The sequence below is a fragment of the Strongylocentrotus purpuratus genome, unplaced genomic scaffold, assembly GCF_000002235.5.
Source record: "Strongylocentrotus purpuratus isolate Spur 01 unplaced genomic scaffold, Spur_5.0 spur5_scaffold_5, whole genome shotgun sequence".
Lineage (NCBI taxonomy): Eukaryota > Metazoa > Echinodermata > Echinoidea > Camarodonta > Strongylocentrotidae > Strongylocentrotus > Strongylocentrotus purpuratus.
Genome location: NW_022145611.1, coordinates 40884523 through 40904172, shown reverse-complemented (window position 1 = coordinate 40904172; position 19650 = coordinate 40884523). Strand labels below are relative to the sequence as shown.

The 19650-nt window shown below is 35.2% G+C and overlaps 1 protein-coding gene across 1 annotated transcript; it reads left to right on the top strand.

Annotated features, from left to right (window-relative positions):
- Positions 1-1569: 1569 nt before the first annotated feature.
- On the top strand, positions 1570-19095 carry LOC582050 (cleavage and polyadenylation specificity factor subunit 2). Its single transcript, XM_030999296.1, has 20 exons — positions 1570-1697; positions 2538-2749; positions 2965-3124; positions 3879-3984; positions 4549-4794; positions 5349-5437; positions 5837-5935; positions 6370-6492; positions 7006-7173; positions 9308-9408; positions 10156-10255; positions 10520-10684; positions 11113-11149; positions 11642-11690; positions 12486-12573; positions 13102-13236; positions 14385-14583; positions 15724-15803; positions 16407-16541; positions 17571-19095. Exons 2-20 carry the CDS (start codon positions 2601-2603, stop codon positions 17661-17663), a joined length of 2322 nt encoding a protein of 773 aa, XP_030855156.1. The 5' UTR covers positions 1570-1697; positions 2538-2600; the 3' UTR covers positions 17664-19095.
- Positions 19096-19650: the final 555 nt, after the last annotated feature.

Below are 19650 nucleotides of genomic sequence, written 5' to 3'. Positions count from 1 at the left end.
GGGAAAAGAAAGAAAGGGGATGATATTAAAAGGTGTTTTTTACCGGGAAAGGGGCGGGGGGGGGAGGCACGCAATTTTGCAGTGTGAATAATATGGGGTCCCTCTTGCCAGGCGTGTAGCTCCCCCCCCCCCCCAAAAAAAAAAGAAGCACAAGAAGAACAAAAAAAAAAAAATGGAAATAAGTGGGAAAGTGAGAAAGGAAAAAAATGAAAGAGAATTAAACAACCTTAGAAAAGAACAAATAAAGTCCCTCGATCGAAAGAGGATAACTAGAAGAAAAAAATAGTGGTTCAAGTAAAAATCAATTCTATTTTTAAATTACAAAAGAGGGCTATCCGTATTTGTACAGGATCACATTATTTGGCTCACACTGACCCCTTATTCTCTTAACTTAAAACGAAAAAAAAAAATTGATTTGACAAGTAGCAATTATTATGTTCAAGTATATTAATAAACAACTTCCACCATCCTTCGATAATAAGTTTCAATTGTTCTGTTCATTCCTATATATATATATTTTTTAAATTTTTCTATTTTTTTTTAGGGGGGGGGGGGGTGGGGGGGGGGGGGGCGCTTTTGTTTTTGTTTTTTGTTTTAAAAAAGATAACATTTATGTTACTATCCTTATTTTTTTTTACCGATTTGGAGTGCTAGGGGGGGGGGGCGGGCCGGTAAAATCGGCCGTGGATCCGCGCCTGCTACTATGTATCTCTTTAATTCAATGAAAAATATATCCGTTATACTTGTTTGTATATGCTTTGTATTATGGTTATTATATAATAGTATTAGACAAGATTTTCTACGAATGTAATACTTTGTATTATTTGAACGCAGAAATAAAATCAATCAAACAAACATGTAGGCCTATGTATCTTGGAAAAAAACTTTCTTTTACTTTGTGATTGAACAGAAACCATCTTTAGTTGCCTGCAGCCATTAACCAAAATTAACCTGCGTGCAACATTTTGCACGTGTTCAGAGACCGGGGGGGGGGGATCGAGGGGGGGGGGGTACGTCTGTGTTCACTCCATCCTGTCTGAGACACACGACGATTGTTCCAAAACATGACACACGTACACCAGGCCTAAAACAAAAAGATGTTGTATTGCCCTTATGGTGCCAAAACAAGGGTCGGTCGGTCGGAAATCTTTTTAAAAACTTTTTTTCCCCTTCCCATTTTTTTCTGAAAAACGGTTTAAACATTTTCTCTTTTGAAAAGCCGACCGTAGATTTCAAGATTTTGGGGTCGGTCGCAAATGGCAATACAACATCAATTTTTTTTTTAGGCCCAGCTAAAAACTATATTCTTTGACAACATTTTCAAACTTTTCCACAGCAAAAAATTGCTACACTTAAACCTCATGTATGAGTCTAGTCGACGTGTACGTGTCACATGATTGATTCTACACGTTTGTCGTGTCACCACGTTAAGACAGTACAATACTGCACGACTGACTGATCAAATGTTGACAATTTTGTAGCACAACTAAAAAAAAAAAAAAAAATAAGAAGCAATTTCTACAGGAAGAAAAGAAATCCTATTATTGTGAGCTTTTTTAGGATACCGTAATTGAAAGCGGATTTTCGGTATCGCAGCTCAGCATGCATGTTGCGCGGTTTGGAGTTCATTTCTGCTCGCAAGATTGCTAAAATAGAGGTCTACTATCAAGATTTATGTAGAATTATGGTGTAATTTGGTGAATATATTTAATTTATTATTTATCAGATTATATGTTTAGCATTCTCCTGAAGTAAGCCATTTTTTGTACGTAGTGGTTGACATAGGCCTGCCCTTGTGCCATCCAGTGCAGTGGAGAAAAATCATCTGATCATGGCAAAATGCTGTGTACTTTACATTGCATTGGCATTGTCATTGGTCATGTTGGTTGATGGTGGTCATGGTGGCACTGTCTGTAGAGTTTACAGCTGATAACCGTAAATAATCCCTATGATTACGTTATTATAATTTTTTTGAAATGCCACTCCTAATCAGTAATCTGTCACAGATCACATGTTGACTCGATCTCGAGTAAAGATTTAGGAGTGAATACTGAATGTAGACCTAGTCTAATCAATGTTGAGGCAATGTAGACTAGGGTCTACCTGTAACTTACTAGACTAGTAGGCCTAGTAGACCTACTACTAGTAGGTCTACTAGTAGTACTAGTAGATCTAGGTCTACTTAGACTGCTCTTAGGCTTAGCATAGTTTTGACTTTTGAATTTCAAAAGTCAAAACTATCTGCCTGCTGAGTTCAGCAGGCAGCATTTTCAGTCTAATAATAATATCAAACCAATATTCTTCATTATTTGAACCGTCCTTAGTTGAAGAAAGATATATTATAGGCCTAGATATAGCTTAGTACCTGGCCTGCGCCTGTATTATTAGAAGTCGTCCCTCCATGACTCTGCTCTGACCTTGGCATTGTTGAGACAGTGGTAGGAAGAAATGCCCTAACCCTTGTGTCGTATATGAACTTCATGATCGAAAGATTTCTTAAAATTCATTCATTTATTCAATTGTTCATTTTTAAACAGGGATTGAAGAATACCAGCATCATAGCCAAAGTTGATGAGGCCTTGAGGTCACAATAGGTCAAGATGACTTCTATCATCAAGCTAACCCCATTCTCTGGGGTGTTGGATGAATCTCCACCCTGTTATATGCTACAAGTAGATGAGTTTAGGTTTCTACTAGACTGTGGATGGGACGAACATTTCACCATGGAGAACATAGAAGGACTCAAAAAGTAAGTTGTTCTCTAAAAATCATAGTCAAACGTGGAAAGGGATGATATAATTTGCTCTAAAGAACTTTTATTTAATTGAAGGGTTAGAGTTTATGGTAAGGGTAAGGTTTGTTTCTAAAATCAATTATCCAGAATTACATAACTAATTGATATATGACATTGTACTATTTTTTACTTCAACTATATATTCTATTTATCAATTCTTCCATTTCTAGGCATATTCATCAGGTAGACGCTGTTCTCTTGTCGTATCCAGACAATCTCCATCTAGGAGCCTTGCCCTATCTGGTGGGCAAGTGCAACCTGACTTGTCCAATCTATGCCACTGTTCCAGTCTACAAGATGGGACAGATGTTCATGTATGATTTGTATCAGGTAAGTTTGAAACATTGTTTAATAACAAAAATAGGGATCAATGTTTTGATAATATATATAATGTTGGGCAATTCCACGGTAACGGAAGGACACTCAGACAAGATTTTTGAACTTCAGGTTCATACTAAAAGAAATGTTTTATTAGTATGTATTAAACTATGGGGAACAAAATGTGTTTCAGTCAAGTGGAAAGCTTCATCAACTTCACAAAGTTTGGATAAACACTAATTAACTGGAAAAACCATGTCCATTTTTATGTCCTTCCGTTACCGAGATAATTAATATGCACATTCTTAAACTACTTAACTATAATGACATTTTTTGGGGGGAGAATTAAAGGCACTTATATAGGTATTATATCTGTACTGTTTCACATCTTATACTAATAAAACAGTTCTTTTAGTATGAACCTGAAGTTCAAAAATCTTGTCTGAGTGTCCTTCCGTTACCGTGGAATTGCCCTGTTGTTTTGTTGAAATGAAATAACATCAGGACATGAAGCTGTTTGGAAAAGTAAAATCTGGTAATTTGAAATTGTTAATTAGTGTGACATGAGAACTATTTCATTTTGCTGATTAACAGGTTTTTACATTTAATTCTTTGCTGAAATATTTGTTCAATGTGAATATATTGAAAACTGCTCAATCTCTTTGAAGATGATATTATTTGTACGACTAGTAAGTTTGATAACCAAATAAACACATACTGAAAATTTTGCTATACTTTCTTTTTTTCATGTATTCTTTTCCTACAGTCTAAACACAACTATGAAGAGTTTGATTTGTTTAATCTGGATGATGTCGATGCTGCTTTTGATAGGATCATTCAGCTCAAGTACTCTCAGAGTGTCACCCTAAAAGGTAGGAATAACACCTCTCATACAGTTCCAGAGATGTTAAGTGTTGAATGCCTTGTGTTGTGTGTGATTGTACCCTCTGAACTGAAAACTTATATACATTATAAATTAATGACTACATTTGAGTTGTGAAAACATAAGTCTCTTTGTGAAATGTTAAAAGTCTTGTCTTTGTGACTGATGTTAACAGGGCTTTTAAAGGTATGCGATGGTATATAAAAGTTTACCTTAAAGTGAGTACAAAATGAATATTGATGTACATAGCTCTGTTGAGTATCAGAGTTTGTCCTGTTCCTTATATTTTCCCAATCAATCACAAAAGAGATACAAATGTAACTGATGTACAGCATAACGTATATAATAGTGGTTAAACTCAGTTCGAGCCAAGTCAAGCACTAGCACATTAGTGCTTGGGTAGAGCATTATCCATGATTCCTTAATTCATTTGTTTGAACTTGCAACCGTCGGTACTGTATTTGTGTTCCTGCAAATGAATGCTATGTATTATCTGCGTCATTCAATCATTTCTATGACTTGACTTTCTTTCTTTCTGATGATGAATAAATAGGCAAAGGTCATGGTCTGACCATCACACCACTCTCTGGGGGTCACATGATTGGAGGGACCATCTGGAAGATCGTCAAGGATGGAGAGGAAGAGATCATCTATGCTGTTGACTATAATCACAAGAAAGAGCGCCATCTTAACGGAGCAGTCCTTGAGACTATCAGTAGGCCAAGTCTTCTCATCACAGATTGTTTCAATGCAACGTACGTGCAGGCTAGGCGGAGGGCCAGGGATGAGAAACTAATGGGTAAGTCCTTGCTGGTCCTTGTGCATGGCAATTCTTTGACTGGTAAGATCCCATTTAAATTTTAAAATAATGATGTGATACAAAGTAAGTCTAAAATGTTTGGGTTGCAGTATAACAGAGGATATAACAAAAGTGATTATGTAAACTATGTTTTATACTTGTCTTTGCTAAATGTATCCAGAAATATTCAAAAAAACAATCTTCTTGACATTTTACATTATGATGGTTATATACAGGAGACGTTCAAAACTGAATGAGAGGCTTTTTAAGCATATTTAACCATATGTTTCAGAGAAGGACAGGTGTATTAGTTTCTCATAGTATTCTTTCAGGAATATTAATGTGACTTTATTCACAAACACACCCACCATTCCCTGCCATTTTGATCATGCTGTCATATTTTGCTTTTAAATATGCATCCTTGTTTGGTGACACCAAAACGGGATATCCATGCACCAAGTAGGATACACGTGCATGGTGGCAAGCAAACAAAGGTTGTGTGGTCTATTATATACTCAATACATTTAAACAACTGCTGTATTTTTTGGTTTCAGATATTATATTGAATACAATGAGGAATGAAGGCAATGTTCTGATATCTGTTGACACAGCAGGCAGAGTTGTAGAACTCTCACTCCTTTTGGTAAGTAGGATTTGGTCTTTGAAACAAAAACAGTAATTTAATCTTAGGAAGCAATATCTATCAAGAATATTACATGATATTTCTAAAAGCTCTTCTTTTAGAACATTGGTAAATGTGATTTTAAAGAATTACATTTTAACTAACAAATTATAATTTGACCAGTTAAAAGCTTTACTGCTTCTTTGTGTTTTGCAAAACATTTCTGTACATGTATGTATTACCATTGCTACTTGTGTGAAATCTAGTAGACCAGTTGTTGAATTCATATTATTGAAGATACAAAATTTGTTTGTTTAGGAAAAAAGCAGAGAGAGGTATAGTGGTTTAAAAATATTTCTACCTTCAAGGATTTGATGTGTTGTTACTGGACTAAATGACAAAATTGATTAATTGTTCCAGGACCAACTTTGGAGGAATCAGGATTCTGGGTTAGGAAATTACAACTTAGCGATGCTCAACAATGTCAGTTACAATGTTGTGGAATTTGCAAAATCACAGGTAAGTGGTAAATAGGTAGACACAGTATGTGCGATTGATACTTCATTATGAAAAAAATTGTATTAATAAAGTGTGTATGAGAGTGAACTTATATGCTGCCCGGCATTGTGATACAAACTAACCAAATCAAATACGTATTTGTGATTTGTTTCATATTGTATCGTATTCATCATTAGTCATTACATTACAAAGGTAGGATAAGTTTACATCGAGATCACACCAGATCAAATTTAATTGACTGATGTATAATATGAAAGGACAATGATGTGAAAGTAATGATGCAATTTAAGTTTGGTCTCATTACAATTAACTTGTTATTGCAATTTGTAACCAAACCTTTTGTGATACATGGCAACAAGGGTCCAGATTCCACTGTTAAATGATATGATATCAGGAAAATGAAATTTAAAAAATTCTTTCTCATTTGTTTTTAGGTTGAATGGATGAGTGACAAGGTGATGAGAGCATTTGAAGACAGAAGAAACAATCCATTCCAGTTTAAGCATCTCAAGCTTTGTCACAATCTCAAGGAATTAGCGAAAGTTCCTGACCCGAAGGTGAGAAAACAGCTGTTTGTGGAATCATTGGGGATAAAGCATCAGGGAGTGATTCAAAATGTTAATGAATTATTGCATCCTCCTGTAAATTGAGTGAAGTGATGTAAGTCTCCTTTCACCCAATTTTATGTCAACAAATTAGAAAAGAATCATAGCAACATAACAAGCAACAACATTTAAGTTTTTATGTCATATATATACATTTCATTATGATTGCATTCCAACAAGGGTCAACTTGCTTTTATTTTTATTTTTAAAATTGAATTTTACGTCCGATACTAGAGCTTCAAGTGCAGAAAATGAATTATCTTAGATCTGAGAGACAACAAATGGGTACTGGTTGGAAGGAGTTCCTTAAATGTTATGAGCAACGAAATCAGTAGAGCAGCTTGAGCACCTTGTGTTTTGCATAGAAAATATCCAATATTGTTATTATTATTAACACAGTAGCGATATTACAGAATTACAATGCACTGTTTGAACTATGTTTTCACTTGTTTGAATCCTGTTCAGGTTGTGTTAGCCAGTGTTCCAGATTTAGAGTGTGGCTACTCAAGAGAACTATTCATTCAATGGAGTGGTGATGCTAAGAACAGTGTGATACTCACCAACAGGACGTCACATGGTACACTAGCTAGGAGGTTGATAGAAACACCTAACCCAAACCAACTCAAACTCAGGGTGAGTATTTTCAATTTCTGTTTATATGATGGCTAGCAAATGCCCTGAAATTTGTACTCTTTAATTGTGTTATACAATTGTGTAAGGATTGTTAAGCTATAGAATCAACCACTACAACTCTGGAATCAACACCATACCTTATCCCAATCCTAAATGTAACCCTAACCTAATTGTAACCCTAACCCTAAAATTGTATTTTTATTGAAATGGAGCCGGGAGCAGTTTACATGTATAGGCTGAACATCGCAAATCCTTTTGTATTGTTAAATATTCATTGTGAAAATGCTTTGTGAAAATGAATCAGAACTGGATATATTTAATGATATGACTATTCTATTTAGGGGAATATTATGTCTAAATGTTTATTCATACACAGAGGTTTCATCTAAATGAAAGTAAGTAATAAGAAATGAAATGTCATTTGTCTTGTAGATTGTTTTCTTTTAATTTTGTTTTAAAATGTTTAAATGGTAAATTGTTAAAAGGTGCCTCAACGAAACTCCTTCTTTTTCTGCACAGACCTCAAATTCCATTTTCAAATTGTCTTTGTATGTTTGTATGTCATATGCCTTTGGTTATATTTTAATGGATTTTAAATAAATGAATTGAATTGAATTGAATTATAAGGCGGTGTCACACAGGCCAAAAATCCAGATTTTAGTTATCCAGATTTTAGTTATCCAGATTTTAGTTATCCTCTTAATTGCTGTCTGTCATCAATTATCCCACTAACGAAACAAGAAAATTCTCCCTTGAAAGGAATTTTTAAGGGATTTTTCAAGGGATTTTTCTGTGTGACACCGCCTATAATGTCAGTGAGTAGTGTCTTTTCAAGATGTGTGTAAACTACATTTAATTCACCAGATCTGTTTTTATGCCTCCGCCACCGAAGGTGGTGCCGGAGGCATCATGTTTTCGGGTTGTCCGTCCGTACGTCCGTACGTCCGTACGTCCGTACGTCCGTCCGTACGTCCGTACGTCCGTCCCGTTTGACCGTTATCACAATATCTCAAGAACCATTTAAGATTTAAACTTAAGACTCGGGAATAGTATTTATCACCATAGGAAGACGATCTGATTAGATTTTGGAGTACGTAGGTCAAAGGTCACAGGTCACAGAGGTCAACTTATGAAATTCCTTGTATTGAGTTTGTTAGCGCGATATCTCAAGAACCATTTGAGATTTAAACTTCAAACTTAAGGATAGTATGTATCACCATAGGAAGACGATCTGATTAGATTTTGGAGCACGTATGTCAAAGGTCAAGGGTCACAGAGGTCAACTTATGAAATTCCATACATTGAGATTGTTATCATGATATCTCAAGAACCACTGGAGATTTAAACTTCAAACTTAGTGATAGTGTGTATCACTATAGGAAAACAATCTGATTACATTTTGGAGCACGTAGGTCAAAGGTCAAGGGTCATAGAGGTCAACTTATGAAATTCCATACATTGAGATTGTTATCATGATATCTTAAGAACCACTGGAGATGTAAAAACTTCAAACTTAAGGATAGTATGTATCACCATAGGAAGACGATCTGATTAGATTTTGGAGCACGTAGGTCAAAGGTCAAGGGTCACAGAGGTCAACTTATGAAATTCCATACATTGAGATTGTTATCATAATATCTCAAGAACCACTGGAGATTTAAACTTCAAACTTAATGATAGTGTGTATCACCATAGGAAGACAATCTGATTAGATTTTGGAGCACGTAGGTCAAAGGTCAAGGGTCACAGAGGTCAACTTATGAAATTCCATACATTGAGATCGTTATCGCGATATCTCAAGAACCACTGGAGAATTTTCACTTCAAACTTAATGATAGTATGTATCACCATATCATAATATCTCAAGAACCACTGGAGATTTAAACTTCAAACTTAATGATAGTGTGTATCACCATAGGAAGACAATCTGATTAGATTTTGGAGCACGTAGGTCAAAGGTCAAGGGTCACAGAGGTCAACTTATGAAATTCCATACATTGAGATTGTTATCATGATATCTCAAGAACTACTGGAGATTTAAACTCCAAACTTGTTTAAATTGCTCTATGGCGGAGGCATCATTTTCGACTGCGCGCAGTCAAAATTCCATCTAGTTTTATAATCATTTGTATAGGTGAGCAAAAGAGTGAAGCTTGAGAAAGAAGAATTAGATGAGTACAGGATACATGAAAAGGAGAAAGAAAGACAGAGAAAAGTAGATGAAGCTGCCCAAAGGTAATCACTTATTTTGTATGGAATGAGTATTATGTATTCCCACGTGTGACTGACGTGGAACAGCTTGCAGACTATTTGTCAAGGTTGTGGATTAATCCATTAAATACAAAACTTTGGGCTGAAGTTCATGGAAAACTTTTGTTATTTCAAAATCATATTGTACTCAATATGTTATTATTGGCTAAACTTATATTTCATTATGCCACTGCAAGGAATTAGCCGGAGGCATTATGTCTTTGGGTTGTTCGTACATCCCGTTCTCGTGATCGCGGTATCTCAAGGACCGATTGATGCATTCTCGCCAAACTTGGGTCATGTATTTAATGAACTGATTAGATTAGCTTGTTAACGCATTATCATTAGAACCGATGGATGGATTACTATCAAACTCAGGACATGTATGTATCTTGTAGAGCGAATGAACTGGTTGGATTTTTGGGTCATGAGGTCAAAGATCATAGGGTCATACATCTATATGAAAAATAGCTTGTAATCATAATATTTGAGAACCTTTCAATGGATTACAATCAAACTTAAATTTTAAAAATTGCTTCTGTTTTGGTTTTTAAAATCGCTTCATGGCGGAGATTCATCTAGTTTTATTTGGTTTGATTCAACATGATTTATTAATAACTACAAATCATCACAGCTAGAAGCTGGATTGAGATTCTATTTTACATTCAATAAAATTGGAAAATATGGACATGATAAATGTGCACAAATATAATGTTTGTCTTTGTTTTTCAGGAGATTAGAAGGAGATTCGAGTGATGAGAGTGAAGAAGAGATGGAGGTAGATGACATGGGAAGATCAAGGACCAAGCATGATCTTATGATGAATACAGATGTGAGTAAAGGATAGTGTAAAACAGAGATTCATTCATTCACTATTTTTAAAACAAACTATTTGTATGCTTAAGTATGTCAAACATCAAAAACAAAACATAATTGGATAACTGTCAAACTTCTTTTTCCTTTATTTTTTCTCATTTTATATCTCTTTGAATGGAAGGATATGCCTTCTCCATATTGTGTTTCTAATTGATCAAATATACAGTATTTATTAATCTCTTTATTAATCTCATCCTCTTTTTATCACCTGTGATAACAGACTGGGAAGAAAGGAACAAGTTTCTTCAAGACTGTGAAGAAGTCGTACCCCATGTTTCCATTCCATGAAGAGCGATTAAGATGGGATGATTATGGTGAAGTCATCAAACCTGAAGACTATATGATCAAAGAAACCGTACAGACAGAGGAAGAGAAAGAAGTCAAGGTAGGTCAAGATGGATGGTGTGTGGATTGATACGCTGATGAATAGATGGATGGATGGATAGATAGATGGATGGATGGATAGATGGATGGATGGATGGATAGATGGATGGATGGATGGGTGGGTGGATGGGTGGATGGATGGATGGGTGGGTGGGTGGGTGATTATGGTAAGATCATCGAGTCTGAAGACTACATAGTCAAAAAGATCTTACAGACGGAGGAAGAGAAAGAAGTCAAGGTAGGTCGACATGGATGGGTAGATAATGGAAGGGTCAATATGGTTGGGTTCTTGACTGGATTGGTGGATCAAAGCATTGATCTATGCATTAATGGAATAATAGATGAATGAAGTTTGATATGCTCATTGTGTTATTTCTAATTGAACTAATCTAAATAGGATATTCTCCATTGCTTTATTTCTTCTTGCAGGAAGAAGAGAATGCTGACTTTGAAGATGCAGCTGAAGGTAAAAATACTGTGATGAAGCTTTGAATCTTTCATATTTTTCACAATGTTGGACTCGGTAGCTTTTGAGAAAAGGATGTTATTTTATTAATAATTTCAAAATGACACACTTGTAGGACTCATATGAATAAAGGAAAGGTAGTGGACAAAGAACAGGAAAGAAATGATTAGATAAAGATCAATGTGAAACTGACGATAGCTTTTAATCTGCGTTATAATTTGTCCGCCCTCCTCCTCCCCCCCCCCCCCCCCCCCCCCCCCAAAAAAGAAGAAGAAGAAGAAGGAATGGGAAGGAAGAAGTGATTACTGAAAGGTTGTGATATAAAAAAAGGTATGAATAAACTCTGACCAGAGAGTCTATAAAGGAAGAGAGAGAGGGAGAGTTTTTATTAAATTTACCTATGTTTTAAAGATGTTAATTATTCCAATTTAGAATATGACAACGCATGAAGTGTTTGATTTGATTTGTTTTCATCTTTTTTTTTTTTATCAGGTGACATACCAACAAAGTGCATAGCAAGCCAGATCATTGTGGATGTGAAGTAAGTGATTAAATCATAGTTTTTGTTTACTTTTGTTTTGTTTTCTTTCAAAGAGAATACAATCCCCTATAATACCTCAAAGTAATGCATAGTATCTGTGAATTGTTGTGGCAAAAGTTATTGCTTTTGTTTAGTATTTATTCAAAATTCAATGGATACTCAACATTAATGAGGAATTTTCTATTTTTTCTGGCATTTGATAGAAGACAAGCATTTAATATGTTAAGCTGGTCTGTGATGAAGGATCAAAACAACATTTGATTAATGAATTTGCCTTTTCAAGGCATTTGTGTGAAAAGTATTTCAAATATTTCTCTTCCTTTCCCAGTTTCCTTAACATCACAAAATGGAGTTTACATTGGGCTCTTATGTGCATGATAAAGGACATATTAAATGTATGCATTATTCTTATCTGACGAGTTTTGTTCTTTTAGGACATATTCATAAGCTACTCATGAGGGACCTTAAATCCACAAGCCTTGCTTTCAACCAAGGTCACCTCATCTTTCTTTTGTAATGCCATATTCTGTAAACTTGTTATATTCATGTCATATTTGTAAAGTGTGTTATGAAAGAAAGATAAATAAAACTTGAACTTGAACTTGAATTAACTAGCATGATATGTGATCAAAAGGTCAAAAGTCAAATTGTCATGAAATCGTTTAGTTTTCAGCTGTTGATATTAGAATATTGGAACAATTATGGAACATATGAATTGTAAAACCAACACCCAGCTTCATCCTTGTCATAATTCTGGTTCATCACTAATCAACTATTTTTTGTTTTGTCTTGCAGATGTTCTATAACCTTCATTGATTTTGAAGGTCGTTCAGATGGGGAATCAATGAAGAAGCTTATCACTCAAGTCAAACCAAGACAATTGGTAATATTTTAGGATTTTCCTGGAATATAATATGACACTTTCTGATTCTTTGCTACTCTCTTTTTAATTTCTGCCCATTATTTCCTGGATATCCATACAAAATAAATTACAATTATATGTTTCTTTTTTTCATCCCTCTCCCTTTTTGTTTATTGTACCCTTTTTGAATATCAATAATTTCATTAATATATCATGATGCTGTAGAGCATTGAGCTTCCTTACACTATTTGATTAATTGATTGATATATATTTTTTATTCATTTTGTAAATGCCACATAAAAGAACTTGGTATTCTTTGAATTGTTAGAATATGTCAAAGCTGAAATGTTGTAAAAAATGTCATCAGACCTGATTACAAAGAAATGTTTTTTAATGTCTTTGATGATTGACATGAATTATCTCATAATCTATGTGTTATTTTTATTACTAATATTTTGTAAATATAAACCAACAAATAATTCATATATAGATACACATCACAATGAGAAAACATTTTGAATAACTTTTCTCTCTTCTTTATAATTCTAGGTGTTGGTTCGGGGTCAGATGAATGCCACACAGCATCTAGCTGAATACTGTCATTTACAGCTTGCTGGAGTCAAAGTCTTCATTCCAAGAATGAATGAAATCTGTGATGCTACTATGGAGAGTCATATCTATCAGGTCAGTAATCTTATCTCTCTCTGTCTCTCCCTCTCTCCCCATCTCTCTCTCTCTATCTCTCTGTCTGTCACTCTCTTTCATCACACCCCTATCTCTCTCTCTTTCTGTCTGTCCCTTTTTATGCCTCCGTTACGAAGTATCCGGAGGCATTATGTTTTCGGGTTGTCCGTACGTCCCGTTCTCGTGATCGCGTTATCTGAAGAACCGATTGATGGATTCCTGCCAAACTTAGGTCATGTATGTTACTTGCAGAGCCGATGAATTGTTTCGATTTTGGGGTCATGAGGTCAAGGCCAAAGGTCATGCGGCTCATTATGTATGCAAAAAAAGCTTGTGATCGCATTATCATTAGAACATATTGATGGATTCCTGCCAAACGTAGATCATGTATGTATCTTGCAGAGCCAATGAATTGAGTAGATTCTTGGGTCATGAGGTCAAAGCTCAAAGGTCATGGGCTCATTATGTATGCAAAAATAGCTTGTGAACGCATTCTCGTTAGAACTGACAGATGGATTACTATTTAACTCAGGACATCTTGCAGAGCCAATGAACTGAGTAGATTTTAGGGTCATGAGGTCAAAGATCAAAGGGTCATATATGTATATGAGAAATTGCTTGTAATCACGATATTCTGAGAACCTGTTAATGGATTACAATTGAACTTGAATTTGACAAATTTCTTCTGTTTTGGTTTGTAAAATTGCTCTATGACGGAGGCATCATTTTCGACTGCGCACAGTCGAAGTTCCATCTAGTTTTTGTTTTCATTCATCCACATAATTCTCAAGATTCTACCCCTTGTATTGATATTGAGTTTAACCCTGTATCATTAGTGTGTGAGCTGACAAATTGTCAAGTTTCTATTTTAATACTCTGTAGCCCATTTGTGTGCAATACAGTTGGATCCCTGCACATTTTGTCACTGATCCTAGGACATCTCCCTTGCAAATTTCTTCATTGGTAATCATCCCTCCTTGACAACTATCACATTGGCATTTATACATGGGGGTTGAGTATTGAACTTGTTAATTTGTATTTCCAATGGATGATTGTTTTGGATGTATTCAGTCATCATGTTTCAATTTAGTCTTCAAAGGGAGATTTGATATTGATATCTCAAAATGTCTTTTTAAAAATTTTACTAGGTGAAACTGAAGGACAGTCTTGTGAGCTCTCTGCTCTTCTCTAAGACCCGTGATACAGAGTTATCTTGGATTGATGGATGTTTAGATCTACAGTCTGCAGGAGACAAGCTTGCAGGCAAGGCTATCAAAGGATCAGATAGCTCACCCAATGGAGATGAGAAGAGTTTTGGAGATGAGAAGAAGAAAACTCCTGGACTTGGTACGGTTTTCTCTTATAGAAGCTATAGATTCATTCATTTTGGTATTTATTAAAAACAAACGTATGTCTCAACATAATGTTGAATTGTGCATAATTTACAGTTGAGTTAATAGAACAAAATACAAGTAATGTTCTTATACATTCAAAGGAATGATTCACATGAGTGATGATTTAGTTAACATTAGAAGAAACAAAACCCCCCAAAAAAAATTACATAGAAAAATATATTTAGTCTTTAATATTGATAATATGTAGAAAGAATGAAAAAGATAAATTACACAAAAAAATATTAGTCTTTAACATTAACAAATTTGTTTTATGAATATGGACCCCTATTAATAACGGCCCTGTTTTTGCATTTTAAATAGTGACCCTCTTCTTTGAGTATGAATAGTGGTCCTTATGAATAATGACCCTTTTCTCAAATTATGAATTACGATCCTTATGAATAGCGGTCCTAATGAAAATATACTGGTCTTTAGCATTAACAAATTTGTATTATGAATAGGGACCCCTATTAACAATGACCCTGATTTTGTATTATGTATAGCGACCCTCTTCTTTAATTATGAATAATGACCCTTTTTTCAAATTATGAATTGCTGTCCTTATGAATAGCGGTCCTTATGAATAGCGGTCCTTATGAATAGCGGTCCTTATGAATAGGGGTCCTTATGAACAGCGGTCCTAATTAATAGCAAGCAGACTCCAACTGATCAACTCTTGTCCATTTGTGGTAACATTTTTGTTCTCAATTGTTGGTCCGGTGTGACTGGGGTTTTTAAAGAACAGTCACACTTTCCTATTGAATGAATAATTCATCTCCAAAGAAATCATTCTTTTCTTTAATGATTACCGTAGATAGGATGTAACTTTCTATTAATATTCTCAATACAGTCTATGAAGCAAAGTAACATGTTGTCTTTTTTTCTATGTCATGATTTATTTTGCATCCGATAATCCTACCCAAACGTCTGTTACCATGCTGAAAACTAATTGGATCAGAGCATCTGTTTGATTTGGGAGACAGTGGTTGACCACAAACGTTTCCAACACTGAATTGATATATTGTTGGAGACTTTTTTTACAGGTACATATCCATTCTCTCAAGATTGTTTTCTTGTTAATCCCTTTTACCAGGACTTGGAAATGAGAGTGAAGATTCAAGTGATGATGAAGATGATATCATTCCTGTGCTTGATGCTGTCCAAACAAACGAGGTGGGTTCAATTTAAAAGAAATCACTGGTGTGTGGGATTATCATCATTATGTGTGAAGTGTGTATGGGAGCGTGTATTAAGCGCTATGCAAATGTGACTATTATTATTATTATTATTATTAAGAAAGTAGAAGGCATTATGACCTTTAGTTTCTTATTTTCTAAAATGTTTCCTTGATTTTATGCATCTGATCACTTTAAATGGAAGCAATTTTGAGCAGGCATGATAATGCTTCTGTTATAATTTGATTTTCTATTTTTATATATATATATTTACAACCTATTTATTTAGCACAAAATTTAACAATGGAATGAGATATGCATTATGTGTTAAAGACTTGATTTGAGATTCTAAACCAAATATATTTTGCTCCTACATTGTGTCATCTTCAAATTTTCTATTGAATGATGAAGAAAGAAATAATAAAAAACATTTATTCTTGTACTGGAGTTTGCTTTTTAGTGACAAAGAGGAATGATGAAATTCATGAAGAGTTGGCGGAATCACTTGATGGTACAATGTAATTTTAATTGATCAGAGTATTTGAACTTTGATTGATTTATATACCGGTATGATTCTTGTTTTCTTTTGATGGGATTATAGGTAACACCCCATCGGCAGGTGTATGTCAACCCACCAAGGTTCCTAGACTTCAAGCAGGTGCTGGCTAAGAATGGAATCAGAGCAGAGTTCACAGGAGGTGTACTTGTATGTAATAACACTGTCGCCATCAAAAGGGTGAGGAAATAAATCAGTTTAATGTGCAATCCATCCACTGTCATTGTCATCATCATCATCACTGTCATTGTCATCATCATCATCCGCATTCTCCCTTTCCTCTTCATCATCATCGTCATCTTTGTGGTCATCAATATCATCCTTACTATGCTTGTAAATATAGATATGCCACAATGTAAATTTATTAATTTATTTTGAATAGGAAAAATAATAGTATTATGTATGACCAATATGATACCTTTTGTCCAGAATTGTGCTTTATAAGCCATTTAAAAGATAATATGCAGTGAAACATTATATAGACATAAGTGTAGCGCTATTGATTTTATCTTTGATTATATGATTTCATTAAAATGTTCGAAAAAGTAGCTTGAACAGGGCAGTCTTTAATTTTTAACAAGAAAGAAATCAGAATGACTATTAAGCAAATAAGTACCGTTGGTGAAGGTGATGAGACAAACTATCACTTTCGAGGCGATCTGGATGTAGCTATCTTTGTGAAGCGAAGCTGAGGAAAGATAGCATGTGCGTTCAGATCGCAGAGGAAGTGATAGTTTGCCATCGCCTGAAACCAAAAGGTGATTATTTGCTTTATATTCCACATCGGAAACATTTGACTTCTTCCGTCATTTTAGAGCAACAAGTCATCAATTAACATCGAGCAAACGGTGTACGAAACGTAAAGGGTATGCAGTATGGTGGTGTGACCATAGTTCGCGAGTGACCAAGTATCGCATACTAGCACTAAAAGCGCTTAAAGAGGAGAGCATTACGCAACGTATACAATTAAAGTGCGTTGCACTGTGTAGATAGTACTTCTATCTTCAGTGAAAGTGTGTTGCACTGTGTAGATAGTAGTACTATCTACACAGTGTAACAAACTTTTTGCTTTCCCAGCAATGATGGGCAAACTATCTTTCATCACGTGATTTACTTTTGACCAATCGTAGACCAAGATTCTTAGTATGTGGAATATAATACTATCACCACTATACTCCATCACCCCTTCTTTCTTTGTTTTGTTTTCAGAATGAGAAAGGCCATCTGACTCTGGAAGGAGCTGTGTGTGATGATTACTACACTGTTAGGGAACTTTTGTATGAGCAGTATGCCATTGTATGAGGAAAGCCTAACATAGCACCTTGAAGACTTCCACCCACGTATATTCCCATGCTTCCACTGCATAAAAAGAAATTGAGAAAGCTAAGCTGTGACAGGTCACCTAATGTATTGCTATTCTACCTCCGAAAGGATTCCATCTTTGTCTGTCTGTCTGACATCTGTGTATAAACTACAATGGAATTAGCATGTCAGGAGGGGAAACATTGAACAGTGGAATGAAAAGTGTTGATAGTATGAATGCCTTAGGATGCTATCAGGAATCCCTGAGTTCAGAGATCATCCGTGAACAAACGAAGGTTTCAGTCTGGATACTGGAGTGGAGGTCTAAAGATAATTCTACCTTTGTAAGATGATACAGAGACCAAAGATACAATGACTTTTCTTCTGTCTTGAAAGGCATGTAAGATTTCTGTTACAACTTAGTAAATTGAAATCTTTACTAAGCAAGAATTGATATTCCACACAACCTGGCAGTTACTGGTAGTGCTAGGAGAGCTGGCTGTTACATATGTTGCACTGAACTTTGGTCTGCGAAAGATAGGAACTCTACCACACCGTCGACTTAAAGTATTCTCTTTAATGATTGATTAAGGTCAATACAAGTAAATATTTATGAAAACAAATCTTTAATAAATCAGACTGATAAACAAAGGATATTGTGAGTGAGATGTGCACATTAAGATTTGGACTAAGTAAGATTGAATACTAGAAGCATAAGTTACATGTGGTATTGTCATTGAGTGTTGCATTAACACCACCCACCAATCTCTAGCAATTCCACTTTGCACGGCACTCCAGTATGCCACTGTGTATGGAGAGAAAAGAAGATCATATTATAAACCTCGGCTGTATGTACAGTATTGAACCATTTCATGATAATTCATTTTGTCACTCACTTGGCAAATAAACACTGCCTGAAGCTTGTGGTAATACAGGGACCAATGTTTTTTTACAACAAGTTTGATAATATGACTTGAAAACAAGAGCCAGTGGCAAGTGGGCTGAAGAAAAAAAATCCTCATATATGTTTAAGTGGCACGCTCTCACTCTCGCTTTGTCTCTTTCTCTCTCTCTCTAAAAGCCACCCATGTGTAGTCTCTTCTATTGCCTAGTAGGAAGAAGAATATTCATGTTGTACAACCTGTCTAGAAATGTCACCTGCCTTTCTGTGGGTTCTGTATATGTTGCTTTGTTTCCCATGGATTTGAGAAAGAAACCAAGAAAATACAATTTGAGAAGTATTCTTTTAAATATTTGTGGAACATTCATGATTGACATGGAATTAAGATATTTAAATCACCTGCAATTGACCTTTTCTACACATTACCAGTGTTGAATACTGGTTCTGTTCAATCGTTCAGATACACACTCCTTCCTTGCAAAGCCATTTCTTGAACTAAAGAAGAGAGTAATCCTAAATCATAAAGTATCACGAAAGTACCAATGAATATAGGGGGGAATGGAATGAACATACACATTATACATATCCATGCCATGGCATTTTTCATAAGATTACTGATATCTGCTGATTTTCTTGCTGGTACATAGTGTGCATGAAGAATAAACAATTTATCAGACCCTGGATCCTGTACACATATGATTTGCCATCTGATCAAATGTACATTTTCTTTATCTAATGTCTCCGCATATGATTAAGTGCAGATGATTTGTGATGTAAATTTGTAATAAATTTTTGAGAAAAACTGAAAATTTGTTCTTTGTGACATTATTTTAAGACTACTTTGTGTGATAAAAAAACATGCTCATGAACTATCCATTTTAATTTAAGCTCAAAATGGATGGAATGTGTTACTCTTAGTCTCATATTGAGTGTGGGTACATTCGTTAGCAGATAAATGTGGATGTAGAAGAGGGAGAGAGAGAGAGAGAAAGTGGTTGTGGGAACAGGGAAGAGAGAGAAACGGAGGGAGAGAAAGGGGGGAGATGGGGATTGAGTAATAGAATAGAGATAGGCATAATTAGTGGT

Bases quoted from the DNA above. Each gene is read 5' to 3' on its own strand.
- LOC582050 (XM_030999296.1), top strand. From the start codon at position 2,601: ATGACTTCTATCATCAAGCTAACCCCATTCTCTGGGGTGTTGGATGAA. The intron at 10,256-10,519 runs GTGAGTAAAGGA...CTGTGATAACAG, and splicing joins ATCTTATGATGAATACAGAT to ACTGGGAAGAAAGGAACAAG. The intron at 13,237-14,384 runs GTCAGTAATCTT...AAATTTTACTAG, and splicing joins TGGAGAGTCATATCTATCAG to GTGAAACTGAAGGACAGTCT.